A 20348-nucleotide genomic window follows, 5' to 3' on the forward strand; every position below is an offset into this window, starting at 1 on the left:
TATTACATCCCTAAATCTAGACCAATTACATTATCGAATTGCTCAACTATTGTGCAACTGTTGAGTGCTGAATGCAGCTATTACCGTCAGAATAGCCTGATGTTTTCATTGCAATGAAATTCTGAAACATATACCTCTCACTTATCTTTTATTCACCTTCATTTCTAATCTTGGTTGTCATTTCTGTTATAGCTGTTTGTCAGATGGCTTATTTACTCCAATCTCCTTTTTCTTTTTCTCTATGCTTATATAAAGTAGTTACTCCTCAATCAATAGACAAAAGTTGATATAACTGTCCAATAACTGCTCGAAAACTGCATTAAATGTCTACCAGGGCACCTATGATTTTTAATAATTCCGGTTGTTAGATTCATTATTAAATTACATCGAGCCGTTCTGTATTTTCATCACTGTCAGAATATCCTTTATCGATCCTAGCGACAAAGATGGCAAAAATTTTGATCTCAGATAGTGAAACACGGTGAGCATCCGAAAAATAAATGTGTTTGCGATGTCGGGAAATCGATTGCGAGGTCAGCGTCACTAATCATCCACTCCTATTCGTTACAGACTGTGCAGCATGGTTTCCCGAACAAGCCAACGGCTCTCGCCTGGGATCCGAGTTTGCGGCTGATGATCATCGGCACGGCATCCGGCGCCATCAAGGTGTATCCTTTTGCTTTTCTTGCTCCTCGCCTTCGTCTGCCTCGCTTTCTTTTCGTCCGGTATTTATAATCTGGTCCCGAGGCAATCGTCGGAGCTCGATGACGTACATCGATCTATTAATCCTCAGAAAGTTTCGTTCACCAGGAAGAGAGAATTACGAGTACTTCGGATCAATTATTCGATAATAAGCGTGTGTAATGTTCATTATAATCTTTAGATTATCGTTTTGGATTTGCAGAAATTATATTTCTTCCTTTTCGTTTTTTTTTTTTTTTTTTATTTGAAATTTGTGAGTACTCACTATTGGGTTTAAAGGAACACTCAGGTTTTCTAATTGCATTTTATTGGATCATACGAAAATAGAGAATAAATATCCTTTGTAATCGGGACACAATTACCGTTGTAAGTATCGTTCGGCCGTAAATATATTTTACGGCCTTTTCATTGCCACAATAGAAAAATCTATTTTATGGCGTCGTGCGAGCGATTGTCTAATAAAAGCTCCGTATAAATCAATTGTGATGTATTTTATAAACTTACACTCTGGATAGAGCAGGGCATTATTGAAGAAACGTTAAATCACGTCATTCGCATACCGTAATCTCGCATTATATACGACCGCGGTAGTTTCCATTTGAAATATTCAGTGCACCATTGGTTTAATTTATATTTTTTTAATTATATTTTTTTCAATAATTTGTGTGTAATATAAACTTCTCAATACTTTAAAATTAATTTAACCAGGTGTTGCTCGAAAAACTGAAACCAATAAAATAGGAGAAAACGTCTAATACTTTTGTTTTCGGCGCGGATCTGATCAAATTTTAAGATTTATGAGGACTTAAAAATGAGAAGTTTAACTTTGAAAGACTGTTGACATTCCGACATTCCATTAACTTTATTATTCGTTTACATAAGGGGATGCCATACTTGAAAACTTTATACTGACACAATACTGATTTTATCTGCAAACGTTTACGTCATATTGATTGCACGAAATTACAAATCTTTTTACACATTGGAAATACGTTTGGAGCATTGCTCGATATGTGACGAAATTGATTTAAGAATTAAAAAGTTAACATTTCGAGATACTAGTTAAGATAAATATATTTGCCTGATTTAAAAGTTCTGTAGCTTGTGTTTTTTTTCAAAACAATTTCAAAAAACACTAACAAATGTTATTAACATTTTTATTACAAAATAACAAAGTTTGTAGCAAAATGTGATAAACTTGTCTTGTAAGAAACAATTTTCAGTGATTTTAAATATAACAATCTACATTTGTCAATAACACTGCTAGAAACACAGGTGATTAGCGACGTTACTGCTGGTGTAAACCAATTTTAAGCTTATCTCGCTAAAGAATTTTTAAATCGAAAATTTTGTTAGAAACAAAGCAAAATTTTTAATAGCACTTTTCAGTTGCACTAAAATGTAAGTAGCACATATGAAATGGAAGGACGGAATCAATTATTGCAGAATGTCGATTTATTCGGTCACAAAATTTTATAGAAATTTTTACTGTAAAATTCTCTCCGTGTAGTAAAACAAAGCGGCACAATAATCTGTTTTTATATAAGAACTATATATACAAAAAATACGAAAAAAGATTAGTTGATCGTCGTGTTAGTGCTTATTTAACATGATGTTTTGATGATGACATCTAAATTAACGATCAACAATTTTGGAGTTCGTCATCCACTTTGATATCTTCTTAAGGAATGCGACATTTCGCAATCGTTTCACATTAGGCAAGGCTCCGACTAACAACACACAGTCACGTAAGATGATGTTGACAACAGATGATTAAAGCGACTTTTCGGCACTCTGCAAAATTGCTAAAAGACAGATAGATGGGATTCTGTTTCCTAATCTTTATTGTTCTCATTTCGCGACCTCCACTCATCTAATCTGCACGTATGCGCCTGGCGAATTATCGACCTAACAAAAAGCCCATTTGCAATATTAACTGGAAATTGTACCAAGCCACGATACGGCCTGACCTCGAGCGCATTCTTTTCGAACGCAAATAGGAATATGGTTATCCGACCGAAATGAATCAATTAATCAGTACAAACATCAAGAACCTAAATTGTCTCTCTGGCTGCACAGAAAAATTACACCTTTAAGGGATGTCGAACTCCAAAAATGTCAATAACGTAGAAACGATCGTCACCAACACAATCACGCTACCTTTCCCGTATTTTTCGTATATATAGATCTTATGTGAATTTGTGTTGCTTTATTTTACCATATTCAGCGAAAAACCTAATCGCGCATGTGTAGAAATATTTCTGCAAACTTCTTCGATATTTTTAAGCTTCTGAATTCAAAGTACATAATAATGTTCCTTCTGTTTTAAAATTGTTTTGTTTGGACACCCACACTTTCGGTATGTACAAGCTGCAGAACTTTTGGACTAGGCAAATATTACGTTGACAGCTTGAAATTTTACATTTAAAATTTGTTTTTCATTTTTCTCATATTGAGCAATGTTTCTATTTATTTTTGCATATAAAACATTTTTCATTGCATCGAAAACATTGCATTAAAAGCACTTGTAATTCTGTACAACCAATACGACATAAACCTTGCAGAAAAATGTCAGTACTCTGTCGATAAAGTTTCCAGCATCTCCTTAAAAGTCCTAGGCTCGTATTAATAGTCATTACTTAAAACTCGTTTCAAATGAGATACGCAGGTTTCAATGTACAGTTAAATGAATGTTTTTCCCATTGAATCGTGCGACTACAGATATAAATATCACATCATATCATATCATGATTCAAACTTGAATCTGACTCTGATCTGATTCTAAAAATCTGAATATCTCACTTGAGACAAGTTTCAAGTAACGACTGTTGATACGGATCCTAGTCTCGCCTAGTCATCGCCTCCTAATCTCGTATCGATCGTGATTACGATTGTGATTACGTTTTGTTTCTTTTTATCTGTGCCTAGTTCTGTTCCTTTATTTTATCGTGTGTAGGAGGAATAACTAAGAGGCGATTTTTCAATAGCAGTTTAAACTTGGAAGTTTAAACTCTATTCTAACAATGCGTCTGTTTTGTTTAAACAGAGTTTAAGTTGAAATCTGAGTTTAAACTATCATTGAAAAATCGGCCCTAAGTGGAATGTGACGAAATTATCAACGCGTCAGCGAGTGCGCGCATTCGTCGGCGATTTAATGCCGTTTTAGTGCCGTCGCCACTCGCGCACAGTCGGCAGATGCTTCCAAGGACTACGCAATCGTCAGATGATCATTATTATTTCGCAATACATACACGTATGGTTTATCTACACGGCACACCTCACCGAGAAAATCTTCGTAACGCGCAACTGGCGTTTTATTAATCCGACACATACGCAAGTAGCCGTCGATTATATATTGGAACGTAATCAAGCCTCTTGAACTTTTTTTCCGCGGCGTGGAGAAGCACGAGCGACGATACTTTATCTAGTTTCCGTTTTTAGACACGACGCAACTTTCTACGAGCCAGTCTACGTGAGCGCGTTTTTTGCGCCGCGCCTCGGCTCTCGAATAGATTTTTCAGGAATCAGACGCGAGCTTGATTCGAAATCGAGCGGGCAGGCGTTCCTCGCTTGCGATACCACGTGTTATGCCGTCGCGGTCGCAGAAAATATTGATCGAAACTTGAAAGTAGGCTGGGTGACACCTCTCGCCAGATGGAAATATCACGCAATGCCGGAATGTTAATTCACGAGTCGAGAACGTCTCCACTCGATCTCACCAGGAACACTCCCACGGCCGATGATGTCATATTGAAATTTTATCGATTCGCGTGCGAAATCCGGAATCACTGCATCTAAATTTTGCGTTCTCTGATTTTCGGATTTAATATAAGTAAGTCAAGGGAAAACATATGTTTAGGTACCGAAAATGAAGGCTATTTTCCAGAAATTTTTTTCTTTAAAATGCGAAATTCTCTAAACTTTCTTCTTTTTTAAGTGTCCAACCTATATGTTAATTTTTAATGTTGATACTCCAAAATACTTCGAAATGGTTATATGTTACACGCCGAGCCGAAAAATGACATTAAAAAACAGCTTTAAAGCACATCCGAAATAAAAAAAGCTAAGGGTTTTTTTAAAGAGTATTAAAATATCAAGGGGTAGCATTGTAGAATTTTTTCTGTTTATGTCTTTATTCATTTATAATTATCAAATTAGTGTCGTACTTCTGTCAGAAAAATTAAGACTTAAACTTTGAAAATGTACCATTTTGTTCAAAAACAAAATTTTTAAAACGGTTATGTTTCACCTTCATATTTTAACGCTCTTTAAGAGAATCTTTGACTTCTTTGATTTCGTACGCTTTAAAATTGTTTTTGATATTTTCAGGTCAACGTGTGACATATACAATGCTGATTGTTATATCGCGGCCATTTTGATGAATTTTGAAGTATCAACATAAAAAATTAATGTAGAAGTTATATATTTTCGGATAAAAAAGAAGCGGATTTAAAGAACTTTGCATCTCAAAGAAAAAATTCTGGAAAACAGAATTTATTTCTGGTTTCTAAATATATGTTCCTCCTTAATTCACATTGTCTGCGTTTTAAAAATCGCAAGCTTCGCGATCAGTCGCAACAGTCGCCGTGTCATCAAGTGAAATCCTCTTTGTCAGCTCTTTGTTATATCGGTCATTCGGATTCCTGACCCTCTCATAACGTTTCATGCATATCTCGTTTCATCTGTTTCGTGTCATCTGTTTCGTGTCATATTTATTATATTTCTTAACGCCACGATCACTGCAGTTTCGGGAGACCAGGTGTAGAGTTCTATGGACAACATTCCGTCGAAAGCGGTGAGAATGCCGTCACCAAGATCGTCGCACTGCCGAACGAGGTGAGATAATTGATTATGATAGTACTGTTTTTCAGATAACTCGAACTAGAATGTCGCATAAAGTAAAAGTACCGTTACTTGACACATATTTAACTCTGGACATTCTTATTATTTTAATCTTTAAATACAAATATTTAGATTTTCAACATATAATATATATATATATATATATATATATATATATATATATATATTATATGTTAAAAATTTGAATATTCGTATTTAAAGTTCTTTGAACTTCACCGGCCATGTCGGATTTGTGACGAGGAATGACATATGCTGAAAAAAGCTGCATGTTTTTTTTAATAAAAATAAATATGGGCCATAAAGTATTTGAACACACTGAACTTTGAAGACCAAAACATTAAAAATGTTCATTTTATCAAGTTGTGTGCATGTGTCTCCTCCTATCAAAAATGTTATTTGCAATTTCAAGTAACATGTTTATTTTTTATATTTAACAGTTTAAGAAGTATGTGGGAAAATTTCGGGATAAGATATTATATCCCTTTAGATTTACTTAAATTATTGTATTTTTTTTAACTTATAGCAAATACAAATTGAATATATTTTTTATTCCATTTTTCAAAATTCTTCAAAGGAAAAAGCAATAAAGAGAAAAGAAATTTAGATATGCTTACTTTTAAAAAAGAAACTATACTGAGAGGGAAAGGAAAAACGTGCAATCATTTTGAATCACCAGGAATCACGAAATAGTTTAATTGTTTTTATTAACTTTGAGATATAATATCAATATGTGTGAGATAAAGTTCTAACGTTTCTATAAGAACTATACTAAAGAAAGAAAAATAAAAATGTCAATTTAGTTGGTATCGTATTGCAAGTCAAGCGTGTCGATTCTTCTTTTCTTTACAACACAAATTAAATATTTTAATATTAGCATCGGAAATGTCGCTATTGGCCAATTATCCTTTGATCGTCAGTTTGCACAGTGTGCACAATATCTCTCCCGAAATTTATTCTGCATTTAGAAGAAATTACTTTTTATGTTCACTGAGAGAAAAAAATAGTTGGAATAACTATAATCTCACTATATTTTATAGTTCGTTTTGGCCTCAAACATATATTTATTCATCTAAACATGAAGATATAGTAGAATGAACACAGATTTACAGTCACCATCTTATTACTCTATATATATATATATATATATATATATATATATATATAGTAAAGCATCTTTTGGGAATATAGTTACATATACCTATATTTGCCAAATATTCCAATTGTATTGACTGTATAAAATAGTTAATTTCTCTTACCGTTCAATATTTGCTACCATACTATATTTTTTATTTCAAATAATTATAATTCTTGGTAAAAATTTTACACGGGTCAGTTATATCGTAAATATTACAAATATTATGGTAACATTTACTATAAAAATGATATTCCTAACTACAATCTTTTTACTATGCCATTATAATTCCAAATATCATACATTTTTCCCTCAGAGTACTTTTCGTTTTCGCGTCGCGGTAGACACTGTCGTGAGGCGCTAACTTACGGTACTTCCGAGATCACACGCATCGCACGGAGTAACGCGACACCGTGTTCCGCTTATACGGTTGTCGGGGTGGGTTGCATAATCCCATGCGTGACACGTACAATGTGCTTGCGTACGCGTGCACGAATAAGTAACACGCGGGTGCAACGACATTACGGCATCGCAATTAATGCTGCGGAATGCAATTAAATCGCGGCGTGAAATACGACCGACGCGTAGAGAGGAGAAAAGCTTTCTTCCGCGCTCGCAGACCGCCAATTATCCGAATGTTTGTCGACTGACGCGCGTATAAACATTTACGCATGAACTTGCAAATGATGCTGATATAACGACAAATATTGGACGAGCTCGTTACTACGAACAGTCCGAGGCAAGTGACGGGAAACAGAAAAGTTAAATGTTGTCTTGTTTGTATAACGTCTGGCGGGCATGTTTATCTCGAAAGAGATTTGCATTTCATTTTTTTATGGGAAAATGACTGTGGGAAAGTAATTGAATTCAAATGCACGGTGCACGTTTATTATTGATAACTGGTTCCATTGATAATTGAATTCTCGATTTGCGACACGCTCGTTCCCTCGAAGCTCAACCGCGATCGAACGGAGTTCGATAATTTATTGGAAATATCGCATCTCTTACACGCAGAATTATCCGTACCAGGTGTGGCCTGTTAATAAAATCATGTATTTGTCCATGTGATTGCACAACGACGTGAACACGAACGTTCCTTATCATGATAAGTTTCAAGCAAATCTTGGTACCGATAAGATAAGAGTTAACCTATGATAGAAATCTCACGTTGGACTTTATGAAATTTTACGTGTGTTCTAGTTTTTCCCTGATATTATGCCAAGCTTAAAGATGAAAATTTCGAACGCAAATAGTAATATATTTTTCGCAATCAACAATGTTTATGCTAAATAGAGAGAAGATAATAATAATAATCAACACTGATATACGTTTATCAACGTTTGAATTACGATGCATCTTCTCAAGTTGGAGTTTTTCACGTATTCGTTAATCATTCTCAATCGAAATGTTGGTGTGAAATTTCGACTAAATTTAGATTCGCGGAAAGAAGCAAGTTATCCGCATGATTGACGCTTATTGCGGATCATACGTGACTCGATATTCTAAATATAGGCGTTGCTATCGAACGTGGTCGATTTCGTCTTTTGTGACCTTGCGTTTCCCGCGAGTTTTCACTTGCATTACGAGCGACAGCTACTGTGAGCAAGAAGGATACGGGAGTTGGCCCGTGAGAAGCGGAGAAATTACGTAAGCATTTTCTCCGTGTAATAATGATAGGAGAGCCCGGCAGCCACGTTAATCTTTATTGCAAGGCGCCATATTGCATCCACTGTGTCAGGGGAATACACATAGACTTTCTAACGAAACGAGAAAAATCGCTATTGAACATTTGTAACGAGTGAAATATCAAATATGAATCGTATATAATAGAGGAAAAGTTTATCAAACTTTATAAAAGTATTGCGCCGTTATGCCATTCTTTTCTGTAAAAACTAACTCATGTTATCGTTACTTAAATAAAACGACTGAAACTCGTCACCACTCCCGTTATTTCTATCTTTATGCCTCTAATTATTTTAACGGAGTTAAATTTATCATAAGATATTTGTATCTTTAAATATTTTTATTACTATTTAAATATTTAAATATTACTATTTAAATATTTTTATTACTATTTCATTTACTTTTTAATCTCTTCTATTGCGGTGTAAATTTCTTGGAGTGCTTTTTCACTCATACAGAGTGAATTGTCCCCTTTTAATCGTCGAGTGAATATTTTTATTAGGAATTAAAAGATGGATTTGATGTGTGCTCCACCTTCATAGGAACATATTCACTTTAATCGACTGAAACATTCACTTATATATGGAGTTAGAATCCGCTCTAAACTTGAGTGAAATATTCATTCTTGTGATTTCGAGTGACAATATTTTCACTGTCGCTTCATAAGTGAAAATATTGCCACTTTTCACTCGTTTTGAGTGAAGTTCCACTCCAAAGTATTTAGAGAGGGAGTACATTATTAATAATATCAAATTGATAATTTTAGATAACATATACATTATGATTTTACAAAATTTTCTTCTTTTTATCGAATTTGAATGATACGTTAATAAATAAATTAAAATAAATTTACACTATTTATATATATATATATATTTATTTATTCGTTCTGATAACGAAGAAAAAACTTTATGTAATTTTTATATTGTAACATATATTGTTTTTTTATTTGAAATTAACAAACGTATGTTAATCAATTAATAACTTTCAACTTAAATCCAACTATATAACTACGACTAGTGAATAATAATCTGCGAGTTTGTATATTTTGGTAATTTTGTGAAAATTTGTTTTTTGTGTTTCTTAGAGAAATAGATTATAAAGTGATAATATATTATAAAAATAAAAGTAACTGTTGCCTTCGTAACATTACTGAAAAAAATGTAACGAACTTACTACTTTTGTTACAAGTATAGAGAAAACTAATGGTTAGAGTAAATTGTTGCCAAATATTTACCAAAGAGAAAATATTTGCAACGATAACGACGTTGTAACCTCCCAATTTTAAATATTACTTCCCAATCTTAAATACGAAAGTCTTTTTACGCGAGAAACAATTGGCATTAATAAGATGTCACGCGCGAAGACATTTTTATTAAAAGATATCCTAAGAAGTATTATCGTGTGTATCATATCAAAAATATGTCGGTATAAATAAATGAATGAACGCGCATGCAGTGATACAGTATGTATGCGATGTATTTTGTATAATAATGCCACGTAATCGCGTAATTCGGAAAGAAATATTATCGATTTAATGTGCCATGAATTGCAGGGTCGCGTGGTTTCCTTGTGCGATGACAATTCGCTGCATTTATGGGAGATCAATGAAAGTTCCGTGGTGGAGACGAAGTCGTTGTCGTTGGAAGGCAAATTGAAAAAGATCTCAGCAATGTGTCTCGAATCGAGTGGGGAACATCTCTTGTTAGGAACGGAAGGCGGCAACATCTATCTACTGAACCTGAAGACCTTCGTCATGCCGGACAATATTATTTATCAGGATGTCGTGATGCAGAAGTGAGCGAGCATTGTCATGTTTTGTATTTTTCTTACTCCCTAAGTTGACTCGACATTCTTTTTAACAACGAAGATGATTCAAACGATAAGGTCATGCAGCCTGTGCAAAGATCATCAAATCGTTTTTGTCATGTCCGTAGTGTTCCGGAGGACTATAAGAAAAACCCAGGAGCGGTTGAAGCCATTGCAGAGCAACCGGGACATCCGGATAACATCCTGATTGGTTACAACCGTGGTTTGATGGTGCTATGGAATAAAGCCACTCCGGGAGCTCAGCAGGTAAGCGCTGTGTCCGTTCATACGCCTCTACATTACATATAACTACAAGCGGACATGAATAATTCCGAAAAGAAGGTGTCGAGATTCTAAAAGTAGGACAACGTCCCAGAAAATCATAATCCGGAAAACTGAGTATAGGAACAATCATCCGAAATGTTGCAAGCATGAAATTCTCAATAATTCGTCGTAAAACTTTATGAGACAACTCCGTGCTTTCAATATTTCAAGAAATTGTTCCTAATTGTACTCTGTTTTTGAGATCGTGACTTTTCGGGACGTTGTTCTGCTTCCCAAATTTCGGGATTTTGATCTTTCGGGATTATCCAACTACACATTTGGCATATGCAACACTCACTGCTTACGAACAATTCACATGTATAAAGACGCTTCAAACAACATATACATTGTGAGTCAGTGTCTAACCCTGCTAGCCCGTTCGTTTCTGATTTTGTACGTTCGAGTTCAAACGCATCTCTATGTGTTGTTACTTCTATATGTTGTTAGTACATTTCATCAGATATACTTATCTCTTCTCTTTTGCATTTTTATATATCTCATATATATTTTATAGACGCTTGTGTAAAAATCGAGGATCATCAAGTTCGTTAACAATCAAGAATTTTCCACTATTCTGTCTATTAAGCGACAGAATTATCGTGCTTTGAAAATAATAAAAAAGTGGTCGAAGTGAAGCCGAACGGAACGGCAGGGTTCATTTGTGAGATGGTACCGCTCGTTCTGATTGTCGTTTGTGTCTTTGGTGGTTTTGGCGAACGTGCAGCTGATGGGTTTGTTTTCGCGTGCGCAGACATTCGTCTCCACGCAACAGCTGGAATCGGTTCACTGGATCTCCGAGAGTCGCTTCGTCTCGTCACACAACGACGGGTCCTACGCCTTTTGGAGCCCAGGTAGTGACGCAGTGCCGGAGCCCACGACGCTTTACGGGCCGTTCCCGTGCAAGGCGGTCACCAAGATCCTCGTGTATCCTACCGCGGAGTAAGTTTGGGAATCGGATGATGTAGGAACTCTCGCTCGTCTTCCCGCGAATCCGATTAGTAAACTTTTGTTTTTTTCACAGACACGGCGAACTCGTCCTATTCTCCGGTGGTATGCAGCGCGCCAGTTACGGAGATCGACACACCATCACTGTCATGACCAAGGACAAACATTTAGTTTTCGATTTCACGTCCAAGGTGATCGACTTCTTCACTGTATTCCCTAAGGAGGAAGACGGCAACAATGAGAGTCCCATCAGTCCGGAAGCGCTCGTAGTGTTGGCCGAAGAGGAACTGGTAGCTATCGATTTGACCAATCCCGAGTGGAAGATGATGGCTCTGCCTTATCTGGTGTCTCTCCACGCGAGTGCAGTGAGTATTCTGAAAGAAAGACATGAGAGAACAGTTGTGAGAGATGCAAGGTATAAACTCTTCCGTATCGTAGGTGACTTGTTCCCAACACGTGCCCAATGTCCCAGAAGAGCTGTGGGAGGCGATCGTAGCAGCCGGCAAAGCACAGACAGAACATCTCTACTCGGATAAGGCGTGGCCCATCGATGGCGGCATTATCCTCTGCCAGAAACCGGCGAACCCTGACAAGCCCAAGAGCCGAGAACTGCTGCTTACCGGACACGAGGACGGTACCGTGAGGTTCTGGAACGCGTCTGACGTCCCTCTGACACCTCTGTACAAATACAATTCGTCGATTCTGTTCACTGGCGAACATTTGGACGTTTTGGAACAGCCGCCGGAGGACGACGAGGATGAGTGGCCGCCGTTTAAGAAAGTGGGAATCTTCGATCCATATTCTGATGATCCGCGGCTCGCAGTGAAGAAAGTACTTCTCTGCCCGTTGTCGTCTACCTTGGTGATCGCCGGTACAGCCGGCCACGTTATCACCGCCATCATCTCGTCGGAGCCGGTTAACAAGGAGATTAAGAGTGTCACCATGAATATAGTCAACGATCGCGACGGGTTTGTGTGGAAAGGTCACGATCATCTACCGCCGCGAACTACGAGTATATCCTTCGCGGTCGGCTTTCAACCGCAGAGCCTCCTCCAGTTGTATCCGCCAGCTGCTGCCACGGCATTGGCGTTGCACAGTGAATGGGGACTACTCGCGGCCGGCACGGCGCACGGGCTTGCAGTCTTTGATTATACCAGAGGAAAGGCTGTCAGCGTCAAGTGCACGCTCAATCCAAATGGTATGTGAAACGAATCACTACGAATTTAATTTTAATGCCATGAACAAATGTAGCTATCTTCTGATATATCTTCAGATCTCTCCGGTGCAGGTGACACGCCTATTTCCCGCCGGAAATCCTTTAAAAAGTCTCTTAGAGAGTCTTTCAGGAGATTGAGAAAAGGACGTTCGCAGCGTCGAACGAACACTAATAGTTCTACACAAAATACCGCACCCGAGAAAAAGAAAGACAGGTGAGAATTATTTTTCACGTCCGACAACGTTATGATATCATCGAAGTTTTCATAAAATGTGATGCACCACATATAAACGAGCAAAATGTATTTGTTCAATTTTGTCACATTATTATTGATATTATTTGACTTATTATTTCAATCACCAGCATTATGATTATATTAAAATTAAAAGAAAGCAACGTGTGATAATTATTAAATTGTAGTCCCAGTGTCGCCTCTTCGCCGAGCGGTGATCTATCACCGGGAGTGGAATTGAAACCAGTGGAGAGACAAGTAGAAGCAAGACCCGTCGACGACGCTCTAGGTTCTATGGTCCGGTGCTTATATTTCGCAAGAAGTTACATTATTAGCTGTTAGTATCTCTCAATAAGCGCGAGATTCATCACAAACATAATGTGAGTGACTTAAAAATCTGTCTTCACAGTACAAAATACAACTCCCACACTTTGGGCTGGTACTAACAACGGAACGGTGTACGTCTTCACGTTGGCCATTCCGGCTGGTGCTAGAAGAATGGAGGAAGATGTTAATTGCACGCTGGGCAAGGAAATACAGTTGAAGCATCGGGCGCCCGTAATCGCAATTACGATCCTCGATGGATCTAGCGTGCCATTACCAGAGCCCTACGAAGCAGAGAAAGGCGTGACACCCGGACCCGACATGACTTCTCCACACAGAGTCGTGATCGCCAGCGAGGAACAGTTCAAAATCTTCAATCTTCCGTCCCTGAAGCCGCACTGTAAATATAAGCTGACCGCCCACGAAGGATCCAGAGTGCGTAAAACAGGTTTTGCCAAGTTCTCGTGTTCCGTTGAGCCGACAGGCACTCACGAAGAAACTTGCTTACTCTGTCTGACAAATCTGGGTGACTGTTTGGTGTTGAGCATACCGGAATTGAGGAGACAACTGAATGCCGCCGCGATCAAACGAGAAGATATTAAGTAACTATATTTCCCTTCTCGTCTTTCCACTCTTATCCGTAATTCACACAAATTCACGTGTGTTTCCTTTCTCTCCTTTTTCAGCGGTATTTCTTCCTTGACATTCACGAAATCCGGAGAGGCGCTGTATCTCCACTCGAGCTCGGAACTGCAACGAATTTCCTTGTCGGCCGCGAAAGTGACAAAGGCACATTGCGCCCTCAATTTACCGCCGCTTGCTAGAACATACACGGACAGCGCTAACGAGGTCTCGCAGGAGCAAGGTGTTGTCGAAGGCGCACCCGAGATCGAAGGAGAGACTCAAGGAAGTCAATCGCCAACGGTAGTGAACCGAGTTATCACGGAGAATGGCGTGGTGGGTTCCAGTGAGTATGCCGGTTACAACAAAACCCTCATATCCTTTCTACGAATAATATGAAAAGATAAATATGTTTCTTTTTTTCTTCTTTTTTTTTACACAATCGCATATATAGAATACACCAGCGGCTTCTGTGCGATCGCTAAACACGTGTAACCGCTTGGCATTTACCTTTGTAACCCGCATATACTTGTGTGCCTGATCATGTGTTGTGACCCATTACGACTGATCTTACCGCTATTTACGTGTACCTTGTGTCAATTAACATGACAATTAGGGAATGCTGTGTCGTAATAGTGCCGTTTAGTGTCGATTCCTCAACGCATGTCTTTTAGCTGGAGAAGAAGAGTCTCCGAAGGAACCGTCGCTGCGACCAGCCACGAGTAGTGTGGACGTAAATGGGGATGACGACCGGCAGGATTTAAGTTCTATTGGAGACATCACGATCGACAGTGTTAAAGATCACTTACTGTAAGTTGCATTAATAATCGTCTTAATGGTCTACCTTATTTATCATACTTGATTCGCTTTTATATGCGCGATATGTATTTTGATGTTCCTCTTTTTCAATTTATTAGATTGTAGTTTTTAATTACGTCACATTTTTCACGTAGACAATATGTGTTGCGCGTATTTAGCCTGCGTATTTATTTAAATATTGCATGGCTTGATGAATGATTTCGCCGCTGCGTTGACTAATGCGTGCTCGATGTACTCGCCATCCTTTGGCAGTAACAGTTCACTTTTCAGAAACGCCACGTCTTCCGAGGAACTCCACAATCGTTTGGCAGGGCTTAAAATGGAGGTGACCTCACGGTCTTCCGAGATATCTACACAGAATCAGTCGTTAGTAGTGAAAACTACTACCGTGGTTACGCAGACTACAAATAGCACGACCGCCAATGGTGAGGTTGAGACGAGTCAGGCGAACGAGACGCAGCATGTGAACAGTGAGTGAAATCGCAAAATCGATTCCGAATTGAACATCCACCGTTACTTCATCGTTAGAACATCAGATTGATGACTCACAAAGAGAGAAAGATTGATAATTTATTAGCGCTCGATATACTCGCATAACAGCTCGTTAAGGTTCCTGATTCCTTGTCGCAAGATTTTTGATGAGTAACGTCAGAAACGAGAAAACATATGCCCAGTATTCGCGTTCGCCATTTTCAACTAAAGAGATATTCGTATGAAAGAAGATTAACGTTTCATACAACCTTGCTCTTTAATCCATTTTTTTTTCATGATTTTGTCACGTTACTTTTACGGCTATTAACTTTCAAAGGAAAGGATAGTTTCCGAAATATTTTACAAGTATGCTCAAGCGATCTAAAATATTCTCTCATTCAAATGTAATTTTATTTAAAAATACCATGCAAAAATTTTCAGCGTGTCATTTCTCGCTTCTGGCGTTACGATCCAACATAATCGCGAATCGGGAGCCTTAAAGAGGATTAATGCGTGATTAGTCGAGTTTTCTAGGTCATCAGACCCCACTGATTTTGCCAGGTACTAATCGACCGTGTGTCAGACACGATGGATTGTACGATACTCACGTTGCATCGCGTTGTTAATCTACATTCTGTCTTTGTCTCCTGGCGCTTCGATAGTTTTCCTTTCCTTTTTTCGTTCGTTTCAATCCTCGTTTGTAAATCGCCGAATTTTCTTTCTTTTTTTTCTTCTTTTTTCTCGTTATCATTGTTTGGGCGTTTGTGTGGCATTTGTTTTATTGCGCAGGCACTACGGTAGAGCGAGAGATACGCAGCGGTATCGAGACAACGACGACACACGCTACCATCACTCTACCTCCGAACGTCGAGGTCAGCAAAAACGGCACTGGAACCGTATTACAATTATTGGTGTCGGCCGTTACCTCGATATTTAAACCCCGTGTTCTGACGCTTCAGTATTATTCGTGCGCCATTAACCATAAATTCATCATTTACCTGCTACTAAATGCACCTGTGCTTTCGATCTGATCGTTTGATTTCCGATTATTAACTCTGTCCCCGCTGCATCCCCCTCTCACTGTTACACACACTCGTTAACAAACGAATTAGTTCGCAACACTAATGTAGATGTAAAGCGAATTCCGACTATTGAGTTACCTTCAGGCTAACTTTACTCTTTGGATTTCTTATCAAAACACATATTCTCTAAGAGATATCAAGAAGCGCAGCGGCATGTAGAATATTTCGTTATTGCAGATTAGTGCTGCGGATCTGGCCAACCTGGAGATCACTACGACTACGGTGACTACAGAAGTGTCCAAGGCGCCGTTGGCTAGGCCAGAGGAGGTTGGATCGTAGGCCTGTTCCATATCGTTTCTTCTCTACGCTGACCACACGCATCGATTTTGCGCCCCGCATATGGAGCTACCAATAATTAGTTACTCTTACTTAATAGGTAAACGTGTACACAGCGGCGACGTAGGTAGGATTTATATACAGTAGGTTTAAAAGAACAAAAAAAAAAAAAGAAAAATCTAGATTTCTATGCAGCATTTTAGCATTGATCACGACGATGACGACAATTAATTTTTAATACGAACCTTAAGTATTTTTCACTGACACATCAGTCATATACACACACACACACACATGTTGTACTCTACTTGAAAATATTCTAAATAGCTTTCCTAATTGATGGAGAATCGATGGCGATTTTTAGACGGAAATAGGCCTAGACAATGTTTTATTGTTTTTTCCTTATTACATATGCGGAGCGAAGCAGATATGAATTGTCTCGCTGCGACTTCTTTTTATCGAGGAAAATTTTAAGATTTTTATTACTGATAGTTCAAGATAATATATACGAAGTTTTACAAAGTGCCGTAACGAAACCACCACTTTTACAGCGAATCTATCGTCTTTTTAATCAATCTATCGTCTTACATGGCCGGTCTTGATTCGTTGATTCAACGACAAGTCTGCTGGTGCATGTGCGATCAATGTAATTGTAGACTTGAAAAAAAAAAGAGAAAAGTTCGTAGCTTACTGATAGAGAGGCAACAATGATGAAACATCACAAAACGTGAATAATATGGCAGCCTTAAACACATATGCGAGTTACTTTATATTTTTAATTATTATAAAGATGCGACTTAAGCCATCCGCAGTATTTGAAACGTTTCGAACATCACGCGAGCTCCGCGACGACGGGCGCAAGCACGACCGGCGCGACAACGCGGGGATGTTCCGAACGACAAAAAGATATAGCTACTTAAGTAGAATTATACACAAAGTACGAACAAGTAAGAAGATTAAGCGTGGTGAACTTAAGGGAGGTGTCTGTCGATGGCCATGACGTAGGGAGAACGCGTTAAAAATATATTTTTTATCGATGTTGCTTAATCGTTAAGTTTCTTTCTCCTCGTTCGGGGAAACGAGGAGCATGTAACAGAATCTTCGGGATTTCTCGATTATTCCGGGACGGCGCTTAACGTACGATGTAGTTACTTTAACGTTGCATTTATCCGCAATCCTCCGTTTCTCATCAGACAGAATAATCGCATGGATAGTCCTTAGCAGAAGCAATGTGCTATGCAAAGTGCGTTTCCGCCTTGATGCACTGTGAACTTTTACGAACATGTACACGAACATACATATACACATGCGCGCGCGCGCACACACACACACTCTCTCTCTTTTTCTCTCTCTCTCTTCTTACATATCGTTTTGTATCGATATCTTTCGTTGCTTTGTTTTGCAAACGCGATAGTACCGATTATATGCTCGAATATCTTACGCCTTTGATCTCAGTAGAATCCTCGCGAGAAAGAGTGTGATGGCTCACGCCGCGTATGTTCGGAACTTTTTACTGGGAGCACGGTGTTCAGCCATGCGTTAATAATCTCGCGACACTGTACAAACGCAAACCCGAAGTGTGCAACAGACTGACGGAGGTGGTCGTGACCTCCTTTTGCCTTTTGATCGCATTTTTTAACTTCCTCTTTTTAACTAACAATACACACGACCAATGAAAGTTTTATGATGAATATTTCGATTTTGAACGTGTACCCTCTTCCCCCCTTCGACGATAATTTCGATAATTCTGATTATAATTTTAATATGCAACATGGGTCTCCTTAGATAAGTTTTAATCTCCTATGTAATTTCATACAATTACGTTTATTCGCTATTCCTCAACGATTTTATACTCCACAAAGCATAATGTATCAATCATGTCTCGCACGCGCGTGTCCGTGCTGAGAAAAAAAGGAAAAAAAGAAAGAAATGAAAATTTACATGCTACATGAAAACGGATAAGTGATCCTCCGCTTATTATCGCCCCCGACCGTAAAGCGCATATTATTAACGATGGTCCTTCGTTCCATGGAATCGACGCCGAGTTCGCTGAAGTATGTGCACTCATAATATTGTAAATTGTTTTTTACTTTGATAAAGCGATGTATAGTGTACACAGAAGAAATTGATGAAACACTGCCCCCGAAAACTTTTTCCTATCTGACACTGTTAAATATCGATTGTAACATGTCTTATTATATTTGAACGCCTATTACGCGAAGAAATATATGAGTAATTATTGATGTATTTTCTATTTCAAATCACGTTGCTTCATTGGATACTCCCGAATCGTCCGATTTCACTGATACTCCTTGTGAAACCTTTCGACTAACTATATCTCTTGAAAAGGTGGTGAGACGAAATGAATTTGCTAAGAACTTATTGAAATTTGCACTGTATATATAAATTGAAATATCATCTAACTATTCACGCAATTAGAGAAAAATTAATCATTCAAGAGTTGAAATATTTGAAAGTGTGTAAATGTTTTATACATATTGGAATTGGCGTGCTATTTTTAATTTTTTGTAAACAAAAATGAATGTTTTAACGAAAAACTACTATGATATTAAAGATTTATATATCGGTATTGCGCACAAGTTTCGAATTATTAACTGTTTGTATAAAGTTCATAATTTATGACAATACTCGAGATATATACAGAGTATCTAACAATTCATGACATCCATTATGTACAAGTAGAACTCATCAAACTGGACACAAAATTCCTTTATTATTTCGCAAACAACCACGTCAAATTTTATATTATTATTGATTAAAGATTAATGAAGGATAGAGTGATCACGTGCGATAAATGACTGGTGATAACGAATTAATTAGATTATTAATTTTCACAAATAAAAAATCGAATATGATCAACATCGATTCGATATTGTTTCAGACGTTTAACGACTTCCTTTTTCTTTGTAATACACCAACTTGTCCTACAAGAATTAAAAAAAAAAATAAATATTTGGCGCTAACCTGATGTAATCTGTAAGTTATATTTGTATATTACTCTAGTAACGTAAATTGTATATTAAACATGTAGTAATGCATAACATTGTACCTGAAAACAAGACTCGCACGTGATGGCAGATCGTAAAAATTTGATTGAAAATTAGCGCTGTAATAATTGTGAAAATTAATAATCTAATTAATTCGTTATCACCAGTCATTTATCGCACGTGATCACTCTATCCTTCATTAATCTTTAATCAATAATAATATAAAATTTGACGTGGTTGTTTGCGAAATAATAAAGGAATTTTGTGTCCAGTTTGATGAGTTCTACTTGTACATAATGGATGTCATGAATTGTTAGATACTCTGTATATATCTCGAGTATTGTCCTAAATTATGAACTTTATACAAACAGTTAATAATTCGAAACTTGTGCGCAATACCGATATATAAATCTTTAATATCATAGTAGTTTTTTGGATTGAAAATTAGCGCGCTTGCGACCGGAACGCAGCTATCCGCTCCAGTAAGCATCGTGGTCGCAGAGCGCGCTGGCGTCGGCGCAGCGAGCGCGCTCTACGGCGACATACACGCAACAAGGCTGGTCGCAACGTGACGAGGACTGTTTCCACACATTCGGCTGCAGAGCGTTCGCCTTCACTGGGAAAAACGTGCATCACGTAACGGCGCGAAAACTTGGTCGCGATTGGTGTATCCTCCGCCGTGGTTCGCCGTCACCGGTCCGCTCGGCCGCCGCGGGCAGATGCCCCTCCGCGACGTGCTCTCCCATTGGTCGGTGCGCGCTCGTGCAACCGGATCGACGTTTACCGCAAGATCCGGCCTCCCCACCACCGTCGCTCGTCGTCGACAAGGTTCTCGCGCGCG

At 38.2% G+C, this 20348-nt stretch overlaps 1 protein-coding gene across 8 annotated transcripts in view; it reads left to right on the forward strand.

Annotated features, from left to right (window-relative positions):
• Nucleotides 1-18760, forward strand: part of LOC116852990 (lethal(2) giant larvae protein homolog 1) — a 34544-nt gene extending 15784 nt beyond the window's left edge. For 3 of the 8 annotated variants that reach the window (XM_032833826.1, XM_032833822.1, XM_032833823.1), the window contains 15 exons: nt 571-668; nt 5448-5538; nt 9936-10177; nt 10318-10456; nt 11238-11452; nt 11535-11823; nt 11897-12656; nt 12732-12888; nt 13095-13243; nt 13316-13832; nt 13917-14197; nt 14526-14661; nt 14923-15140; nt 15931-16013; nt 16401-18760. In XM_032833826.1, coding sequence (XP_032689717.1) covers nt 571-668; nt 5448-5538; nt 9936-10177; nt 10318-10456; nt 11238-11452; nt 11535-11823; nt 11897-12656; nt 12732-12888; nt 13095-13243; nt 13316-13832; nt 13917-14197; nt 14526-14661; nt 14923-15140; nt 15931-16013; nt 16401-16502 — 3477 coding nt within the window. In that variant the 3' untranslated portion in view covers nt 16503-18760. The remainder of the gene's footprint in view (nt 1-570; nt 669-5447; nt 5539-9935; nt 10178-10317; nt 10457-11237; nt 11453-11534; nt 11824-11896; nt 12657-12731; nt 12889-13094; nt 13244-13315; nt 13833-13916; nt 14198-14525; nt 14662-14922; nt 15141-15930; nt 16014-16400) is intronic. The other 5 variants (XM_032833824.1, XM_032833825.1, XM_032833829.1 and 2 more) reach the window with 5 other exon arrangements.
• The last annotated feature ends 1588 nt before the right edge of the window (nt 18761-20348 follow it).

This window comes from Odontomachus brunneus, unplaced genomic scaffold (assembly GCF_010583005.1).
Source record: "Odontomachus brunneus isolate Ranch 3 - 2012 unplaced genomic scaffold, Obru_v1 Obru_scaffold_264, whole genome shotgun sequence".
NCBI lineage: Eukaryota > Metazoa > Arthropoda > Insecta > Hymenoptera > Formicidae > Odontomachus > Odontomachus brunneus.